Source organism: Stigmatopora nigra, chromosome 20 (assembly GCF_051989575.1).
Source record: "Stigmatopora nigra isolate UIUO_SnigA chromosome 20, RoL_Snig_1.1, whole genome shotgun sequence".
NCBI classification, from domain to species: domain Eukaryota; kingdom Metazoa; phylum Chordata; class Actinopteri; order Syngnathiformes; family Syngnathidae; genus Stigmatopora; species Stigmatopora nigra.
Genome location: NC_135527.1, coordinates 6,213,589 through 6,233,840, shown reverse-complemented (window position 1 = coordinate 6,233,840; position 20,252 = coordinate 6,213,589). Strand labels below are relative to the sequence as shown.

At 40.2% G+C, this 20,252-nt stretch overlaps 3 protein-coding genes across 5 annotated transcripts; 1 reads left to right on the top strand and 2 right to left on the bottom strand.

Annotated features, from left to right (window-relative positions):
* Positions 1-674: 674 nt before the first annotated feature.
* LOC144213661 (RNA-binding protein 4B-like) lies at positions 675-4,807 on the bottom strand. Of its 2 annotated transcripts, none has more exons than XM_077742231.1 (4): positions 4,640-4,807; positions 3,867-4,297; positions 3,106-3,764; positions 675-1,163 (listed from the first exon to the last, which is right to left on the bottom strand). In XM_077742231.1, the coding sequence occupies exons 2-3, from the start codon at positions 4,273-4,275 to the stop codon at positions 3,121-3,123; spliced, it is 1,053 nt and encodes a 350-aa protein (XP_077598357.1). In that variant the 5' UTR covers positions 4,276-4,297; positions 4,640-4,807; the 3' UTR covers positions 675-1,163; positions 3,106-3,120. The 2 variants fall into 2 exon arrangements, with proteins under 2 accessions (XP_077598357.1, XP_077598356.1); XM_077742230.1 differs by lacking the exon at positions 675-1,163 and adding an exon at positions 2,186-2,859.
* An 890-nt stretch (positions 4,808-5,697) lies between these two features.
* On the bottom strand, positions 5,698-17,072 carry fxr2 (FMR1 autosomal homolog 2). 2 transcript variants are annotated; one of them, XM_077742018.1, is made up of 17 exons: positions 16,423-17,072; positions 15,249-15,301; positions 13,993-14,086; positions 13,623-13,694; positions 13,402-13,550; positions 13,221-13,314; positions 12,396-12,512; positions 12,156-12,326; positions 11,210-11,288; positions 10,974-11,131; positions 10,668-10,754; positions 8,800-9,019; positions 8,549-8,728; positions 7,674-7,865; positions 7,502-7,609; positions 7,335-7,423; positions 5,698-7,012 (listed from the first exon to the last, which is right to left on the bottom strand). In XM_077742018.1, the coding sequence occupies exons 1-17, from the start codon at positions 16,471-16,473 to the stop codon at positions 6,905-6,907; spliced, it is 2,022 nt and encodes a 673-aa protein (XP_077598144.1). In that variant the 5' UTR covers positions 16,474-17,072; the 3' UTR covers positions 5,698-6,904. The 2 variants fall into 2 exon arrangements, with proteins under 2 accessions (XP_077598144.1, XP_077598145.1); XM_077742019.1 differs by having other exon boundaries at positions 11,022-11,131.
* Positions 17,073-17,951: 879 nt separating this feature from the next.
* haus4 (HAUS augmin-like complex, subunit 4) lies at positions 17,952-19,888 on the top strand. The gene is made up of 9 exons (XM_077742020.1): positions 17,952-18,142; positions 18,230-18,369; positions 18,461-18,592; positions 18,677-18,817; positions 18,894-18,990; positions 19,059-19,204; positions 19,288-19,418; positions 19,485-19,553; positions 19,640-19,888. Exons 1-9 carry the CDS (start codon positions 18,076-18,078, stop codon positions 19,824-19,826), a joined length of 1,110 nt encoding a protein of 369 aa, XP_077598146.1. The 5' UTR covers positions 17,952-18,075; the 3' UTR covers positions 19,827-19,888.
* The last annotated feature ends 364 nt before the right edge of the window (positions 19,889-20,252 follow it).

Genomic DNA, 20,252 nt, shown 5'->3' with positions numbered 1-20,252 from the left:
ATTGCAAAAAGGAAATCAGGTGAGCAGTACAACCAGCAAGTGTGTTTGTAGGGGTCTAGATTGGCATTATTAGATAGGATGGCGGTAACCTGAGCGAGCAATAGCAGGCATAAGGGAGTTTTTTTTTTCCTATTTTATGCAAGATATGGTTGATTTTTTAACTTAAATTTCATTGATTGATATCAAACTACATTTGTGTAGCGTTTTATTTTGTTATCTTTTTCTCTATTTTGAAATAAATGATCATATCGCCCGCATTGTCTTTCTTAATGGCATTTTGTTTTTGTCCCCTTGCAGATTCCGGATATATTTCAATTTATTTTATATTAATGGATTATAAGCCCTGAATATTGTTTTTTATAGATCTAAAACAATTTTTATTTTAGCTTTTTTTGCATATATTTTTTGATTTTACAAAATGATTTTTTGACTAAAAACAGTAAATTTGGATTAAAAAAAGGACAATTATTCATTTAAAAAGGGGGAAAATCAGGAAATTTAATATACATCTATACTCTTCATTTTAATTTGATCCTAAAACAGAAAGTCGCCAGTCATGATTAACTTTCCCGGGCCACACAAAATGATGCAGCAGTCCAGATTTGGCCTCCGAGCCACCACTTTGACACCCATGCTCTAAAATATCCCTAAAAAAAAAGAAGAATCACTCCATGTTGTAATTTAACCACATCTCATCTTTATCTACACAAAGGGCAGTCATACAAAAGACATCATGTAAAAGATTAACAACAACATTGTAAAGCCTCCGTTTGTTCCAATAAAAACTAAACACTGTAAAAAGTTTCTCTTTTCAAAAATCAGTCCCATGCCACCCATGTAAAGTAAAAGCAGTAGAAGTACTACTACATGGTCAAATATTTCACCATACTTTAGGCACAAAAATAGTTATAAAAAGTAGACCAGGTGCAAATTCCACCGTTAAAAAAGAGGGGGCGGGGCATAATGCTATGACAAATTATATGCAAGAACTTGAAATGTCTCGTGGTGTCCCTGAGTGCAGAATGTCTCACGTGATCCCCCCCAAAAAGTTCAGTCATCCAAAGTTGTGATGTCATCTGGTCCGCCCTTCAGTGCACGTTGCCCACCAGGGTCCCGATCCAGACCCCCACCCCCCGACTTGAGACTCCCAACCGAAGAAGGTCCTGCAGACAAGAAAAGTCAACTTTAAAACATTCCATTACAAACATAAAAAAAGCAAATAAAGAAATATGGAGGGCATGATGAGGGTTTTTTTTTTTTTTTTGGACTAAACTGATCTTGTTCCGCAATTGGCTAATCATTCAAGTGATACCTACCATGAACTGGAAGCCGCCTGCAGAGTCTAAAAACCTACAAAAAACAGACTGAGAACACCAATACAATAATTCATGGAGGGTTTTAACCAATGATGTACATTTCAGATTCAGACGAAATCGGTCGAGCGGAAAAAAAAAATTCCGAGGGTGTCAAACTCGAGGTTTGAGGGCTCGGGGTGGCTTGCCGGAGTCATTTGGAATGGACCAAAAACGTAACAAAAATCCTGGAATGAGCTCACATGTTATTTTGTAGGTGTATTTACACCCCAAAAATATTGTAGTTTCAGATCAGGTGCTAAAAATGCTACAACACATCTAGTTATAATTTAGTGTATAAATAGCAGCTAACATATTTACAACAAAAAGTGGCAACCAAATTTGGAGGTAAACGATCTAGCCTGCAAAAGATAACCATCAAAAATCATCCCACGAATGATCTAATTAAAAAATATATTTTTTTAATTAATGAACGTTAGCGCAAAGCTAGCTATTTTTCGCTTTTTTGGTTTTTTTTACGTCTAAACATTAACAGTTGACCCTGTTGGATAAAAAACTGGCATTTACGCAAATAAATTTGAATTGGCTGATGAGGAAATATTTAAAAATTAAGTTTGACACCCCCACTATTGATTAAAACTTAGAAACGACCTAATCAATACATTTAATTTTGTTACGTCGCATTGCTCCAGCTGTTCTTTTAATAAAATTAAAAATGAATATATTTTTGTTTAAGGCCCTTAAATCGAAATGGAATCGCGACCGACGAAACTCGTTAAAAATTAAATAAGCACACCTACCCGCTGTCCGGCTTCGAACCGACGGACGCTAACTGCGCACCTGTCGGCCTGCGACGCACATTGAACGCACAGTTGTCACGCTTTGAACTGTTTATTAAAAATATTTCATACGATGAAGGGGGGAAAAAAAAAATGCAATCTAACTAGAACCATACAGTGTTGCCATATGAACGCGGGAACACAAAAAAAATACACACGAACAAAGCGTAGCAAACTAAAAATTTGGATTTTTACATGCGTACATTTGAGTCAATTTTTATCATCCGCCACACAAATGTATATGCGTATATATAAACACTCCGACGCATTGTTTTTTTTACATTAATGGCTAACCAAAATAAGTCTACATAGAGGATCTCTAGTTGTTTACAAAGACTGAACGCTAATTTATTTTGTCGGTGAATTTAAAAAAAGAAAAAAATAATAATAATGTAATAATGCGTCACACTGAGCTAAGCACTGAATACCAAAAAAAAAACAATCTAAGAATTTGAGGAGTAACACAGAGGAACAGAAAAGGCATTGACAGCTGAGAAGTAGACGTGAATGCAACAAGGAATCGGAGGATTTGTTTGCTCTCATTTTTTTTTTCTCTTTTTAAAGAACGTCGCTCGCTGTCCGCAAAACGGTATCTTCCAGTAAGTCTCCGGCGAACGCAACGCAATCCACCAAAGACGTGCGGGAGCGGGGTTGGGGCGTATAGCACCATGCGCATCAGCAGACGGCGTTCTTGACATATTCTAAACCTGGAGAGAGAGAGCATACCACACGTCAAGGTAGGGTTTGGGTTTTCGACTCGACGGTCCACGCGCATATGGATCGCCCAAAAAATAAAACGGCAGTCGAGGGGGGGAAAAAAAAAACGCCATCCTAACACCCATTTGAGGCTCGTCTACTCGTTTTAACGCCTTTGGGATTTATTAGCACGCGAACCCCTGTTGTGAAGGGTGGCGGCAGGGCAGGTGAGGGTTGTCTGCGAATTGTGTACTCACCTCCAGGGGGTGGGGTTACACGCCATGGGCCTGGTAGGCGCCATAGTTGGGTTGCGGCGGGGTCGGGACGGGGCCGCTCTGTGCGAAGTTGTTCCTGGGGTACGGCGGGGCGTATGGCTGGGGTTTCATCTGCGGGTTGAAACGGGTACGCTCGTAGGAGTAGCCGTTACCAGACGCCGGCGCCGGGGGTGGCGGCGGCGGGGGTCCGGCTCGTCGGATAGGGCTGCGGTCTCGACCCATGTAACCGGCGGGAGGGTGGGGGCCCGGCCGGCGGTCGAACCCCTCGCCCATCCCGACGCGTTCTCTTCCCATGGGGGCGGGAGGTGGTGGCGGCGGGATGGCCCCCGAGCGGCGGTCGTCGAAACCAGGAGCGCCGTAAGGGCGGGCTCGGAATTTCTCGTAATAATCGACGACGCCGCCGTAGCCTTCACGCTCGCCGCCGTAGCCGCGGTCTGGGTACATGGGTCGTCTGGGGGGTGGCATTTGGGGTGGGGGTGGGTATGAACCCATGCGGCCGCCGTAGGGGGGCTCGTGGTGGAAGCGAGGGGGGTGGGGGTAAAAGCCGCCGCGGCCGGGTGGTGGAGGAGGCGGACCAAAGTCCTCCTCTCCTTGATTCCAGGCTGGTTTGCTTTTTGACAGTTGGACGTGAATGTTTTGTCCTGAAAGAGAGAAGAAAATAAGAAAAAGTTATATATAAAGTTTGGGGAAAGTCAACCAAGTTATGCAGTCGGTTTTATTTTGAAAATCAAAAACGGGTTCACCTTGAAACCTTGTGTTATCCAAGCCCTTAATGGCATCCATTGCTTCCTCCGAGTTAGCCATGTGAACAAATGCAAAATTCTTTACGATGGCACATTCTGTGACACTACCGTATTCCTCAAAAAGCTCTCTCAACTCCTTTTCGAATCCTCTTTCCACGTTAGCGATGTGGATTTTGACCGGACCTTGGTTGTTCCCTCGGCTAGGCTCCACGTTCATTGCTCTGCCGTTAAGCTGGTACATATTGAGCTCCCGAATAGCTTTGGTGGCCGCTTTACGGTCATCCATGTGGACAAAAGCGTAATTTTTGTACTTGGCACATTCTGTTACCACGCCGTATGGTGTGAAGAGAGCTTCAATTTCTTCCCTTCCAGTTTCCTCGGTCAGGTTTCCAATGAATAGCTTCACCATTGTTGCACGGGGGTAGATCGCCCTACACGTGGTACAAACACGAAAAACCGTCATTAAACATGATTTAAAAGAAATAGACCGGCATATAAAGGACTATAGCCACTTAAAATGTCTAAAACGGAGGGTTTTATGGTTAACGTCTGCGAAAAGATGCAGATTAAAAGCGACATTTTATGCTAGCAACAAAGAGGCTAAGATGTTAGCTACTTCCTGATTAGCTAGCAAAGATTAGCATGGCGACACTGCAACCGTGGGAGACTCGATGTGAAATACTTTACACGGATTTATTACTATTAACTAAATTGCGATAATATAGGACATCATTTGTGGGTATAATATGTGAAATGGAATGATTAAAACTGACCTATATTCCAATCGTCGTCAACAGCCCGCTTTACCACCGAGCCGAAACTGCTGGAACACGTAACTTAATGGCGCACACCGGCGAGGGAAATGAAATACTTAAATGCTATTGGTAGATCAACGTGTCTGTCAAAGTAAGTCATCTGTGATAGGCCGAAAGGGAAGACTTGTTTTCATTTGGAACTGCGTAATTTCCGGTTACCGAAGCACGCTAACATCATGGTGGCGATTACAAAAAAAGAACATTAAATAGTCGCAATATTATTAATTAATGATATTAAATAATAACTTAAACGGTATATTTGCTAAGATGCAATATATGAATCCATACATGTTTGTGATAGTGGTCAATGCATGTTAAAACATGACTTTTCACGCTTTATATAGCTTTATGGCTTTATCCTTTGATGTCTATATAAACGTCATTTTAGTTTTTATGACACAATGAGTTATGAAATATGAGCGAACAATCATAAATGTTCGTTAGCAGGGACATATTGATAGGTTTGGTTGTCAATAAAACGATTAAATATTAAAAAGAATCTGTAGTTGGAACATCTTAATTAGTAAAAAGTTATTATAATTATATATTTTTTCAATTGCTCACCCAAACGCACATTGCACGGTTAGTGCATTTAAGTAAAAAAAGGGTGATTTTGTCAAACTTTTCTACCAAAATCATAAAAAGTCCTTTATTGCCATTAGTTCACGAACAAAAATGGACAAAATCTGACAACTGTACAACCAGCACACGTTCCATTCGCAGTCGTTCAACGGGTTACGTGGTATACGGACATAATGGAAATACAGTACTCACAATGAAGTATAAATGTACACAAACTCGCACACATGCAACTGAAACATGTTTGCGTCTTCTACCCAAATGTCGCGGAGTTATCGCCGAGTGATGAACATTCATTGTGTACGTTAGCAGCAATGCCAATCATGTAAACAACCACTTTCATGCACAAGATTAGCGCTAATGATTAGCCAAAAAAGTGTCATGCAAGTTAGAAAAATATCCAACAAACCCACGAGACAAGAAATCAAAAGTTCGTCTCCAGGGTAAGGTTTGATTTCACTTTCTTTTTTTATTTAATATTTCTAAGATGTGGAAATAGCAACAAAAAAGAGGTCATCAAGACAACAGTAAGATGAGTAGAGAGCCACTGATAAGTCCCTCCCCCCCTTTGACTCCACATTCTCCGCCATTTTGCGTGTGGCTCTCGTCTCATAAGATGCCGTCCCAACCCCGCAAGTTCTTACTTCTCGGGCCGCCCCCCCCATAAATGGCGGAAACGTAACCGCTCCTCCCCCGCCAAAAGGTAGTCGCCCCGCGCGTACATCACGGCGCGAAATCGTAGCCGTAAGCTAGCTCTACCTCTTAGAAGTCAACTGTTTTGAGTTTGTCATGTCTCGAAAAGGCGTCTCGTCCATCTTGGGACAGGTGAACGGGGGTGCCGCATCACCTGAGAACCCCTCTCGGTTGAAGAATTTGGTCAAATCGAGTGTGCGCACGGTTTTAAGTTTCATTTTGTAGTTACGGAAAATTCATCACTGCTTTAACTTTCCCGTCCAGTTTATTTTTGAACGAAAAAAGCGCCTTCAAATCTGTCGTTTGGCACCTAAATTGAACCCCCCAACTATCATCCTCACTTCCAACTGTAGCTATCACTCAGTCGGTTCGTTCTTAGTAACCAAAACGGACTAAGCCCCTCCCACTTTCCTTTCTGACGACAAAATAAACAAAAATAAATCAAAAAAATTCTAATTCAAGGCACAATGTCTATCGATATTCCAGCCTCGGAGTGTTGGGACTATCGTTTTCCAGTTTTACGCCATGGACGCTGTTACGAGAGTCCAAAAAACCGTCGGAAAAACAATGAAGGAAACCAAGATAGAAGATAAACGAGAAAAATCTAGTCCTTTGTTGTCGTGTCTGGAATAATTCCTTCAAAAACTGAAGTTATTATCCATCAGGTCATTTTTGGCAAGCTACTTTTTTTCTGTTTTTGTTTTTAAATAAGCACTAAGTACTGATAGATAAGATATAGCATACATCGTTTGAGTTTTTTTTTAAAGTTTGATGCGTCATATTTTTTTTCTTTTCACTCCATTCTCATTGGATGGATTGAGGAACTTTGTCAGGTATTTTTTTTTACTCATCTGTTTTAGGTTGTTTTAAGTTAAATGCAAGCAGGGACAGTTTGCCATGGAGTCTTCTTGCTCAAGACTTGGTTTCGCGAGGGGTTTTAGGGCGGTCTCATTATGAGACGCCATTGACCAACGTGATGGTCTCACTGGCTGGTGTCAAGCCCTTGCTGGGTGAACGCTTGGGTGTTATCTCGTCAGGTTTGTTGCTGGTCCCATTTTCCTAGAAAGGTTATACATTATGGTCATTTACAAGGAAGCGTTTATTATAGTAAAATACAGTATTTTCCCGCATTTTAGCAATAATTGCCTTAAAATTGTTGAATTTGACAATTTCTCGCGCATATATCTTTTGTTTTGAAATAAATTACCTAATTCTTTTGCATTACCATCACCTTGCAGTTTCATGCATGTCAAGTCTAATTTATGCGCATATAAGCCTTAGCCTCAATTCAGTCATTTTTTTAGCGCCAAATACAGCGTATATGCGAGAAAATACGGTACTTAGAAAAAAAATCCCAAACAAATACAACATTGGTCAGTACCTTGGGCTCGGGACCGGTGTGGTTCTCCTTTAAAGGAAGGTTCTGTCTACTCTGAGACTCGGGACGGGATATGTAGTCAGCAACAGTCACTATAGCAGACAGATAGTGTAGAAAAACTTGACGTGCATGTACCACCGTAACAAAAAAATAAATAAAAATCAACTCACCGCTGTCGGTCGGCTGCCGTTCGCGGCTGGCGGATCCTCCCTCTGGGCGACCGCCGCGATTGCGACGGCGGCGGCTTCGGTTGCGGCGTTGAGGTCTGGCCTCATCATCTAAAAAGTCCAAGTGCCACATATTTACATCAGTTGGTCGTAAGACTTTCAAGACGTTTCTCACCTAGTCCGTTCTCGCTGGGTCCGGCCTGGCTGTCGGACTCGTTCGCGGCGTCCATCACGCTGGGCTCCTGGTCATTGCGGCGGCGACGGGACCGTCTACGGCGGTCTCCCGTGCTTTCGCCGCCGTCCGTGTCCGCCAGATCTCCTTCACCGTCCAGCAAGGCGTAAGGGTTGCTGTCGGGGTCCTTTAGCACTGGAAACAGCAAAGTACACCCGTTATGGTTATAATGCAGGGGTGGGCAAACTTTTGGCCCCAGGGGCCATATTGACTTTAAAAATTTGACAGATGGGCGGGGTCAGCACAAGATACGATACATATAAAAAAGTGCACCCGTTAACAGTACATATGAAACAAACAGAAAAAAAGGACTGAAGTATTGACATAATCATTAAAGTAAAAAGTATAAAGTACAAAGTAAAGTAAAAAGTACAAAAGTAAAAAGTATAAAAGTATAAAAGTATAAAAGTATAAAAGTATAAAAGTATAAAAGTATAAAAGTAAAAAGTAAAAAGTAAAAAGTAAAAAGTAAAAAGTACAAAGTACAAAGTACAAAGTACAAAGTACAAAGTAAAAAGTAAAAAATACAAAGTACAAAGTACAAAGTACAAAAGTACAAAAGTACAAAAGTACAAAAGTACAAAAGTACAAAGGTAAAAAGTACAAAGTAAGGTAAAAAGTACAAAGTAAGGTAAAAAGTACAAAGTAAAGTAAAAAGTACAACGTAAAGTAAAAAGTACAACGTAAAGTAAAAAGTACAACGTAAAGTAAAAAGTACAAAGTGAAGTACAAAGTAAAGTAAAAAGTACAAAGTAAGGTAAAAAGTATTGTACTGTTATAATGAGTCACATATAAACTGCCTTCCACAATTGACCTACCAGAGCTAATGGAGCTAGGCGGTTTGGACGCCGGCCCGCCGCGTCCCCGCCCGGGGTTCGAGCCCCGGCCTCGACCGCCCCGCCTGGAGCCTCTCTCCTCCCCACCGACTCCACGGGGCCGTTGCTCACGCTCGTTGACCTCTTCCGACTCAGAGGCATTGGACAGCTCAGAGTTTGTCCCTGCCGAAAACAAAGCACTCTTAATTTCTCCTCGTGGAGGCAGAGCTATTAAACTAGCATTTCGGTCTTACCGTATCCCGAGTGCATGCTATTGGAAGGCCTGCGACCTCTCCCACGAACCCCGTAGGTACGAGAATTGTGGAGAGAGTTGCTGCTTTCGTCCGTCTGGTAACCTTTCTCTCGTTCCGGTCCAGGTTGCCCGGTTCGGTTTTGCGGGGCGCGGTAGCCCACTCCAATTTGGCGAAGCTGCTCATCAATTTGAAGACGCTCCATGCGCAGCTGCTCCACCTCCTGGCGATGTGGAAAAGGTGAGATGAGTTGTAACTACATACCTGTCAACTTAGTTTTTCCTGTACTGTCATGACACTAACACTTATCTGGTTCCATGCCTTTTCTTGTAAGTAGAAAAGCACTTTATATGTAAAATCTGTAATTTTTTTCCAAAGTCCATAAAAAACTCACCCCTTTAAAAATGATCAGTGTTCCATTTAAAGGACCGGATACAGGATGTGTATTTACATTCAGGGGGATTTCATAACCTGAAATTTTCATACCTAGAGGTATTTGTAAGTAGAGGTACTACTATTTTGTCATCATTCCCAATTGTGTACGCCGTATAACATCTTTTGTATGGGATTTTTTTTTTAAGTATGTTTGTTTGTAGTGCCAATTCCCCTTTCACAACTCCCACTTTTTCCACTATATAAATATAGCGCGTCAGCAAGCAATGTACCCCTACCTAATACAGTGACTTCTACAGAATATTTAATTTAGTGCATACCAATTGGTCGAAAACACCCAGGCATAACCTCTCAACCTCCTTATTCAAAGACTAGTTAAAAAAAACATACATCGTTACACCGACCAATCACAATTTGGTGGGCGGACCCCAGCAACGTGGCGGTCTCGTATGCATCTACGGCGACAGCTGCCTGCCAAAGACAGCTGTACCTCAAACCGGGGGTGGGTGAATGGTTCTGTGAAGGGTATGAGGTGAGTGTCGGCTCCTAATTTTGGACGCGCTGGGTCCAGATAGGCGTAATCTAAACTCCCAACATGCCAGTCATCCAATCCCAAAGCGAAGGGGCTATATATAAAAGCGCATGAGGTAAGGACAAAACGTGGCGCACTCAGCAGGTTCGGTGAGGGGCCAATAAGTGATCTTTATAGAGTACAGTCATATCTCTACTTACGAAATTAATTAGTTCGAATACTTTTTTTTACCTTGAAAATTTCGTAAGTGGTGTACTTTATATGTAAATTCTCTAATTTGTTCCATTGTCCTTACACAATTACCAACTAAGCCCTTTAAAATTAGTAAAAATATCCCAACTATATGTGAAGATGTGAGGAAACACAAAAAAATACAAAATGATTTTTTTAATGTCTAAAAATGAATAAAAAAGTGCCCTGCAATTCTATAATAGTCCCTCAATGGCCATAATGGCAGATGTAATACCAGTGTTTGTCCGCCAGGCGGTGGGAAGAGCGCATTCTAACATCGAGTCAACAATTTGCATAATAAATAAAGAAAATTATAAGCGGAGGTGTACTTTATAAGTAAATTCCCTAATATGTTATGTGGTCCTCACACAACTGCCAACTAAACCCTTTAAATTTTGTCAAACTATCCCAATTTGTATGGAAGATATGAGGAAACACTAAAAAAAATGAATATGACTTATTACTGTCTAAAAATGACTAAAAAAAGTGCCCTGCACCTCTAAATTAGTCCCCCAATAGCCATTATGGCAGGCGTAATACCCATGTTTGTCCACAAGGCGGTGTCAAGAGCCCATTGTACCATCTCGAGTCAGCCATTTGCATAAAAAAATAAAATTGCAAGCTGAAATATTTCTATTTATAAGCATTCATAAGTAGAGATATGACTGCATTACTTGCCACCACTAGGGGGCCAACACATGTTACTCCCACTCACCTCAAGGTACGACACATGGTACTCCAACAGGGCCTGAGCATTACTGATGTTCTCCTTCGTCCCCACAAACACAAACGGGACCATTCCCTAATGCAAAAAGACAGGGGTAAACTATTAGGGTGGGTCTTGTTGTAAAAAAATAACAAAAAAGGATTTGGAGCAAACCTATAAGGAATAATCATGAGTATTGTAAAAGGGAATAAGCTCACAGCCAATGTGCATTAAAAACATTCCAAATGTCAAAGCAGAAAGCGTAAAAAAGGGGGCGGGGCAGCGTTACGGCGACGATTTTAATGGTCCATTCACCTCTTTGCTGTTGACAGTGTCGTCCCTGCCTGCCCCCTGTCTGCCTACCTCCTCACGGGGAAGTTTTTTGTCGTTGTCGCCTTCGATCCTGACGCGGACCACGCCCGACTTGTCCACAATCTCTTGGATGACTTTGCCGTTCTTGCCGATGACTTTTCCTATTGTGAAATGAGATTTCTCTTCAGATTGTAGAATTACGAAGCAAAAAATTCCACCGACGAAAGCGCCTTACTCACCGACAAGGTTCCGGGGTACCTGAAAGTAGTCTTCTTTAAATTCCAGAAACTCTCGTGCCTGCTTGACGGCTTCTGGGGTCTGCAAAAGTGAAATGCAATTCATATAAAAGTGCAAAAATTAACATTTAAAGTGCAAAAGGGGCTTGCAAGTTTTCAGGGGTAGACCCTAAAAAAAAACCTTGTTTTTCATCACTAGGTAAGATGGCGGCACCCATATGAAGTATTTTTTCACATTTCGTTTTTTTATCTCTTGAATTTCATTCATAGACATTAATATTAATTTTGTTTAGCATTTTATCTGTTTATCTTTTCTCTATTTTAAAATAAATGACCGTATTGGCCGCATTGAAGAATTGAAGTATCGTATTGAAGAATTGAAGTATCGTATTTTCTCACATATAGGTTGCCTCCTTGTATAAGCTGTACTTTTAAAATCTACTTCTTTTACTACTGCTACTACTTTTACCACTACTTCTTTTACTACTGCTACTACTTTTACCACTACTTCTTTTACTACTGCTACTACTTTTACCACTACTTCTTTTACTACTGCTACTACTTTTACCACTACTTCTTTTACTACTGCTACTACTTTTACCACTACTTCTTTTACTACTGCTACTACTTTTACCACTACTTCTACTTTTACCACTACTTCTTTTACTACTGCTACTACTTTTACCACTCCTTCTTTTACTACTGCTACTACTTTTACCACTCCTTTTACGACTGCTACTACTTTTACCACTCCTTTTACTACTGCTACTACTTTTACCACTCCTTCTTTTACTACTGCTACTACTTTTACCACTCCTTCTTTTACTACTGCTACTACTTTTACCACTCTTTTTACTACTGCTACTACTTTTACCACTCCTTTTACTACTGCTACTACTGAATACCCTTGATTCAGTAATTTTTATAGCAACAAAAACACAGTACATACTTCTCCATAGATCCTAAAAGTACAGCTTTCTTCCTCCAGCTCGATTGCCGTGACGCCCGCAACTTTGCGGGCCTGTTGGATGTTTGCCCCGTGGGAGCCAATGGCGAGGCCCATCAGGTCTTCTCTGACGCGGACCTCTTCCTGGTATGCCGAAGCTAACTGTTTACTTGTCTAGGAAGGAAAAAAAAACTTAAAAAAATTAGCCCATGCGGAGCTAGCTTGTCCAGAAACGTCGATTACCTCCAAATGTTTGGTGGCTTCCTCGTTACGGGACATGAGCATGAGCTTTGTACGGATGCTGCGGAAATGCATGTCGCCGAGTAGAGTGGCACGTTTTGTCGTGGTCTCGTTTGTGGACTGGTAAAGGACAAAAAAATGGGATTACAGATGTTCTTGGACTAGTTAAACCATGTGTCAAAGTGGCGGCCCAGGGGCTAAATCTGGGCCGCCGCATCATTTTGTGTGGCCCGGGAAAGTGAATCATGAGTGCCGATTTTCTGTTTTAGGATCAAATTAAAATGAAGAGTATAGATGTATATTAAATTTCCAGATTTTGCCCCTTTTAATACAATAATTGTATTTTTTTATGGTGTTTTAGTTCAAAAATCATTTTGTAAAATCTAAAAATATATTTTAAAAAAGCTAAAATAAACTGTCTATAAAAAATTAATATTCATGGTTTTTAAACCCAGTTCTTTTAATCCATTAATAAAATCGAAATACCGTATTTCCACAAAAAGTCTTAAATTTTCTCCAAAATCGACAGGGCACCTTATAATCCAGTGTTCTTAATACACCATTTTTTTCTTTTTAGTTCACATTTTGTAAAATCTAAAAAAAAATATATAAAAAAAAACACTAAAATAATTTGTTTATAGATCTATAAAACTAATATTCAGGGATTTTAATCCAGTTCTTTTAATCCATTCATAAAAAATAAAAAAAATCTAAATATATATATCTAAAATGGTCTGACCAAAATCAAATCAGATTCATTTTAAAGCGAACCAACCTGAGTCCGACACTCTTGAGCTAAACTAGAAAAAAATTAAAATAAAATCTTACCAGCACAATGAGCTCATGTGTTGGTGCGCTAAAGAAAATGCAGTTGGCACCAATCGCTTTCCTGAAGTCTTTATGAATGTCGTCGCCTGAACAGCTGTCCAAGACAAAATGGTGGTCTCAGAATCCATTTTAGGACCAAGGTGGACAAGCTAAAAGAAATAAAATAAAAATATACACTCACATGTCTCTCAGGTCCTCTGGGACCGGGATGGTGACTTTGTGGAAGGAATTTTTTGAAGAAGGACTGTTGGGGTTAAGAGGCCTGATACGTTCTGCCGTGACGATTTCGTTGTAGGTGGCGTCACATGCCGCGTATTCGATGACATAAAACTAAACGGCCACAAAAAAAGTCAGGTAAGTGGCTAAATAATGATTAGAAAGCTAGCATTAGCTTTTGTTTACCTCGCCTTTCATCATTCGGACCCGGGCCAGCCACCAGCCACATGGTTCTTGTTCATTAGCCCGGGAGTAAACCTGGGAGGAAAGGTATAGGGTTCAAAATGGCGTCTTTTTTTGGGTTGTAAACAATGTTCTTTCTAATTTTTCATGTAAAACATGCTGTAAAACATGAAAAATATAACAGTGGACAGAGCAACTGCCACGTAAATGGCGCCATTATGGGGAAATTGGTTTTAAAATTATGAAAAAAGTTTGGATTTTGTTTACTGCATGCCTTACAATTGCTGCTGCGCAGAGAAGACGAGTAATGCGCAATTGTGCACAGTTTAGAGAACATTGGTTGTAAATGTAATCTAGACAAGGCCTTACTTACCTCTACCTCCTCTCCTTCCCCAATTTCTTTGTTGTAATCTGTCGGGGGAGGCAGCCGGACGTCACCGAAGGGTAACTGTCGTTCTGGTTGCCAGCTTGGGTAACACACAAAAAAATTGCAAATTAGACTTAATTGAAAACTACTGTATTTTCACACAAATTGAATGCTTCTATGTATAAGCCGCATCCTTAAAATTGTTGAATTTTACATTTTCTCTCGTATAAGCCTCCCCCATTTCGCGATTTTCACATCCATGTTCGTGGGGAATGCAAATGTTTTACTTTGAAGGGCAAAATGTTAGGAAAAATCATCGCATGTGGTATTTCTGAAATACTGTATGTAAGATAGCAATAGGAGACCAAGTGAGTTGTATCCCATTTTATGCAATATACGTTTTTCTTACTCTGGAATTTCATTAACAGCCTTAAAATACATTTTATTTAGCATTTTATCTGGACTAAAAGTCAATCTTGTGCATCAAATTTACTTCAGAATTTCTGTAGCCTTCACTAAAAGATAAGGTAATGCCAAAAAAAACTGATACTTTGTTTTTGGTTCCTTTTTTAATTGATAAAGTACTGTATTTTCTCACATATAAGCCACACTTTTAAAACTGCCTTAAAATCGTCCAACTTTACAATTCATATAAGCCAGGGGCATTTTTTCTTGATTTTTATTCAGACGTCAAAATAAATTTTGTTACACATTGTTTATTTTTTCTCTATTTTCAACTAAATAACCATATCGGCCTTACGGTAAGCCGTTTCGTCTTTGTCGCCATGCAGTTTTCATGCATGTCAAGTCGAATTTATGCACATATAAGCCCTACCCTCGATTCAGTCATCATTTTTTTTAGTTAAATACGGCGCACGTTTAAAGCATTTGACACCATAAGGGATCTTGACACGGGTTGTGGGTGAGGGGGCGCTTCCCAAAAACAGCACAGGCTAGCCAGGCCACTTCTGCCAACCGTGCATACCTTGGGCTAGCCGCTATTTTTAGCTAGCGCCCTGCACTACATAGCACTGCACTTAGAGTCAAATAGATAAAAAGAGTCCGGGGGTGCGTGTTGGTAGGCGTGGTGGAGGATGTTGGAGGGGGGCTTATGAAGTGTTAGTGATGTGTATGGACAGCTGCATTCCAAGCACAGGTGCCATAGAGGAACATTTTGTAATGAGTGAGTAAAGGAACTGGCCAAAACCAGTAGTGGTAACTCAATAATGACGTCTACAAGCGCATGGGGGGTTTAAACTTACTTGTTTTCAAATACAATCGTAAGCGAGTCATCATGGACATCTTTGATGTAACCCTAAGAGAGAGAAAACATAGATGTTAACCGATGTTTGTGGTGTGTCGCAACATTGTGGCACATAATGGCGTCCATGTTGGCTTGTTGTAGATTCACCTGCTGGGAAAATTGTTTGAGATCTCACTTGTCGGAAAAGAGCGACAAGGTGAAAATGTAGATAAACACTTGCGGACAAGTGTTCGGGTGACAGATTGGTCGCTGAGATTGACGAGTGGAAGGGTTGGTTACGTGGATAGGGGGACCATGTGGTAAATTGTCAAATATATAATAACATACATCTCGATTGGGGTCATTGCGAATTCAGGAATTGATTTTTTTAGGGTTTAAAATGGTGTTTGTTCGTGTCAGAGCCAAAATGTCACCCGGTTTAAAGCAAACGACAGGTGAGGCTGATGGAGGCGAGTAAATTTAGGTTCTGCACAACACCCAACGAGAAGCTCTTAACAATTTGACTCGAAGGCAATCTAGGGATAATGTTGCCTTGGGTGAAATGGGGGGCTCCCACGTGAAGACCCCCACTATAGTCTAATTTAAAGAGGCTATAAATCAAGTTGGATTCTTTAAACCCATTGGAAGTGACCTCCAAACATGTTTTTTCGTGCGTTGGTCGACATATGAGCAGCATATAGGCGTGTAGAAAATGTGAAAGCTAGCTTTCTGTGGAAGAAATGAAACAGAAAGCGACAGCTTCTTCTTCTTGTTAGCTTCCAAGCTAGCATCTTCTCATGCACGCTCCACCGTAGTTGGAACCTTCACAACTCGCTGTGAAATCCCACTGGCAAAAAGACACTGGCACACGAAAGGGTTAGACGTTGTGGGTGACGAACCTGTGCGGTTATCACGTCGACATTAGAATAATAAAGCAAGAAAAAATGATGAGAGTTTGTTCTAGCTTACGCTAGCCGTAGCTAGTCCTGGCCGGGGCTAGCTTATGCTAGCTTCCCACCCCACAATAACCAACTGAGCTTGGACGCTAAGTATCCCCTTTTGACAAAAAAATGCTAATGACTTGTGCTAATGTGATTTAGCGGCTTTAAATAGCACTTTTTGTTCACTAATAATCACATTTAAATGAATACATAAGTTATTGGAAACGGGAAAAGTTGACGGTGCTAGGTTACCTTATAGAAGGCCCCATTTGAGCCACGAACTTCCACAGCCAGTCCATCCATGCTTGTCGGTAGCTCCCCACGGTTGAGCTTGTCTGAAGCCGGAATGGCTCCGAGCTCGTCGGGTAACGACAGGACCCCCAGCTTGGCCGGCAGTTCGCCGCTCCCCGGCCGCTTGTGGATGTCCAGTGTTTCGGGTAGAAGGGAGGAGGGGTTCGGGGGGAGATGGGTGTGATGGAGTCAACTAAAATCAACGCTGAAACGGAGCACTGATTTTTCTAATGAGCTCTCGGGAACAACCGGGCAGTGGAAAGACGACGGACACACGGCTTCGTGCGTCTCGACTCGGCGGCGGGGAGCACGATGACGACGCTCCAATGTGACGGTTAATACTATCAACACCAGGGATGCTAGCCAGCTAGCCTGCCTCAAGTGTTGCGCAGTCGACGGGATGAATTAACGGAGGAAAAGCCACTTTCGCAGGTTGTCGTGGATCATTGACGGGGGTTCTTCTCCGAAAGAACGTCTGCGGTGCACCGAGTGGCTGGCGATACTTTTCCCCGGAGGTGGCAGCCGTCTCCTGCTCACGCCGATCGAGTGAATCAGTGAGGGTCTGAATGACCTCAAACACCCAACAAAGCCCCGCCCATTACGGAAGCCTGCTCTATGATTGGTCGAGAGCCTTTGAATCAAATGATTCAAGGATTCAGAGGCTTTTATATTATGAAAAAGGTAAACAAGGTGGCCCTTATTTACATTTTTATACGTCACTATTTATAATAATGTGGAGGATTTTGCAAAAATCTTTCAAACATGACAGGTGAATCTAGAAATAACATTTATATATTTACTTATTTAATTCCTAAAATCACGTATACTCCTGTTATTTCCGGTCTTGTTATTCCAATTAAAACAAAATACACATTTTGGGCTCCTTAAAAGTAGAATGGAAGCTTTGCTTGTATAAATAGCTGCCAATTATCATCTTTGTGGTTAGAAACGAGGTGTTTCAATGAATCAAAAGCCATTTTTTTAAATAATCACGTATTTACAGACATGGGTTGACTTAAACATTTTTGCCTCTCAATCGAATGTTCGCTTATTTCTGTCGTCTCTTGTGAAACAGACTGAAAAATGTTACGGTTAATGCAATTAAGGAATTTTAGACATATATTTTTAACGTTCAAACTTTATATTTCCTTACATGTCGTCGATAAAACGATTATAAAGCATAAATATTAATAGCGTTTGTCTTACCTCTCGCGAGAGTGAAGCAACTTTTTCATGCAAAACAAAGCACGTGGCTTCATTCGGCCAATCAAATAAAAGCCTCTAATTGGCGGCATACTTGAACCAGGAAGTGTTTCGCCACTGAAACAGTCTAAGAAAATGTTACGTTTTAATGAAATTAAGGCATTTTAAACATCTATTTTTAATGTAAAAACTTTATATGTCCTTCAATATCATAGAGAAAATGATTGTAAAGCATGAATATTAATATACAAGCGTAAGTCTTACTTCTCGCGAGAGTTAAGCCGCTTTTTCACGCACACAATCACATGACTTTTTTCGGCCAATCAACAAAAGCTTCCAATAGGCGCCATACTTGAACAAGGAAGTGGTTTGCCACTCATATATTTTTTAAAAAGCTTAATATTGACAAAAATGTCTGCGGAACTCGATGCTAATGGCATAATGGCAGCTGAAAACGAAGACATGCTAATTCGTAACGGTGAGAAAACATGTTTTGTTTCTTTTAAATGATAATAAAACCACATTTGTTACATTGTAATAACTTGAGTTTTGATTGACAACGCAGTTTTGGCCTCATTTCCATTATGTGATATGACTGAAGAGGATCTACGTCAGAATCCACAATTCTGCAGACTACTTGGTAGTCTTTCTCATCATGTAGATAAAACTGGACTCACTGCCTCAGTGGAAAAAGATCTGGAAAAGGTAGAGGATAGAAAATACTACTATACATGTAAATTTTAGCTCAGTTAGTGGTTTGTAGTTGACAAAATAAACCCAGTAAGAATGTTTACAGGCAAAGAAGAACCTGCAGAAACAGCGACGATTCTGGCTTCAGTCCGAGGGTCTTCACAGATGTCTCCAGGAGATGATCCAGGACCACATTGTGAGGAAATCACATGATCCTGTACCATCCAATGAGAACACGGTAGAGTCCTAAAACATAATCCAGAATTTGGACTAACAATTATAACAAGGAATTGAACTGGACATGTTTTTATTGTCTTCACAGTTTTACGAGACGATGGAGAGTTGCCTTCTTGTTGCCAAGTGTGCAAAATTGCTGGACCCTAGTAACACCACAGAGAAAGATAAGACCTCCATTCTGGGTTTGAATCCCACACAGGTCATGAAGTTTATGCCTTCGGAGAATGTACGACATGAAAAACACAGATTTTTATTTGGAAACAATGTATAGTTTGTTGTTTGATATTCTTTGTTCTTATCAGAATGTAGAAAAATTGAAAGAATGGCTACCCGGAGCACTAGAGGAACATCTTAAGAAAAAATGTATCAGTTTTCTTGATTACTATGAACCGGAATGGGGTAGGTTTTTTTTATTCATTATTTTTTTTCTATGTACAGTATAACAGATCTTTTATTTATTTATGCAGATAATCAAAGTGAACCTCTGAAACTCAGCAAGTTTTTTCATCTGTCAACAAAACTTGAAGAAGACCAAAAAATGGCCACCGCTATGGAAGAAAGCACCCTTGAAAAAAAAATGTTCATCCAAAGGGTGACGCAAAAATACCTTTCTGTAAGATTTATTTATGTTCTAAACATTCCTCAATGCATCTAATTTATAAAAAAAAATAGTATTATTAATATTATTTCTTGCAGGGGATGATCAAGTGTGTTCAGATTCTTCAGTCTTTTATTTTGGAAAACCACTTGAAGATCCAAGCTAATTTGGATAAGAAATCTTTGGATTATCTTGAGGGGAAATGTGAATTAGCCTTGCAAAAGATTAAGTAAGGAGTTGATTGTATCACTATATATATTTTTTTATAGTTTATAATTATTGCACTATTTTTTAGGGATGAAATAGCTGTAATTATGCTGGAAACGTACACTCCTGACATGGTTTGTGCACACAAAGAAATAAGGTAAGAGGTTTTTTTTGCATGATTATTTCATATATTGTGTTTTGCATGTAAAAATTAGGCTTTTATTGATTGGGTATGAATTTTAGAAAACATCTGGAGTTGGAGTTGAGTGCCTACCAGGAGGAAAAACAATCTTCGGAGTTCAAGTTGTCGTCTATGGAGATCTTGGGAAAGGAATTTAGGGCCATGGTTGAAGAATATGGAAAATTACGAGAAGAAATTGAACTGAAAAATTGGGCTATAAAAGAATTAACTAAATACAATGAAAAATGATGAGAATTTATGTTTTTGGATGTTTTTGCTGTCAATGTTTGAATAAAATGTTTGTTTACTAATCTATTGTTAGTCCCATATGAAATGAATACTCCATAAAATAAAATATTAATTCTTTAACTATTTTTGTGTGGTGTGAGAGTTATTTTTCAACTGTAAAATGTATGATTTGACAAAATAGTGTCAAAACCCTTCCATAACATACTGTAGTATACACAACACGTGTACTGTTTGTCTCCACTAGAGGGCGACAAACACATACAATCACATTTAACAACTTATCTCCAAAATAATACTAAAACAAGCTAAATTAATATGTAACGATTGACTGCGATAGACGTACAAATTATTTTTTAATTGCTACCTGTCCACCAGTCAATTGGTTTTGTCGTGTAACGCTGTCAATGGCAGGAAAAAATATGAACA

Coding starts and splice junctions, on each gene's coding strand:
- LOC144213661 (XM_077742231.1), bottom strand. CDS start 4,275: ATGGTGAAGCTATTCATTGGAAACCTGACCGAGGAAACTGGAAGGGAA. Junction 3,765..3,866: donor GGATAACACAAGGTTTCAAG/GTGAACCCGTTT, acceptor TCTCTCTTTCAG/GACAAAACATTCACGTCCAA.
- fxr2 (XM_077742018.1), bottom strand. CDS start 16,473: ATGGATGGACTGGCTGTGGAAGTTCGTGGCTCAAATGGGGCCTTCTAT. Junction 14,087..15,248: donor ACGATTGTATTTGAAAACAA/GTAAGTTTAAAC, acceptor GTGTTACCCAAG/CTGGCAACCAGAACGACAGT. Junction 7,424..7,501: donor ACGGCAGCCGACCGACAGCG/GTGAGTTGATTT, acceptor TGTCTGCTATAG/TGACTGTTGCTGACTACATA.
- haus4 (XM_077742020.1), top strand. CDS start 18,076: ATGTCTGCGGAACTCGATGCTAATGGCATAATGGCAGCTGAAAACGAA. Junction 18,370..18,460: donor TGGAAAAAGATCTGGAAAAG/GTAGAGGATAGA, acceptor GAATGTTTACAG/GCAAAGAAGAACCTGCAGAA. Junction 18,991..19,058: donor TTACTATGAACCGGAATGGG/GTAGGTTTTTTT, acceptor TTATTTATGCAG/ATAATCAAAGTGAACCTCTG.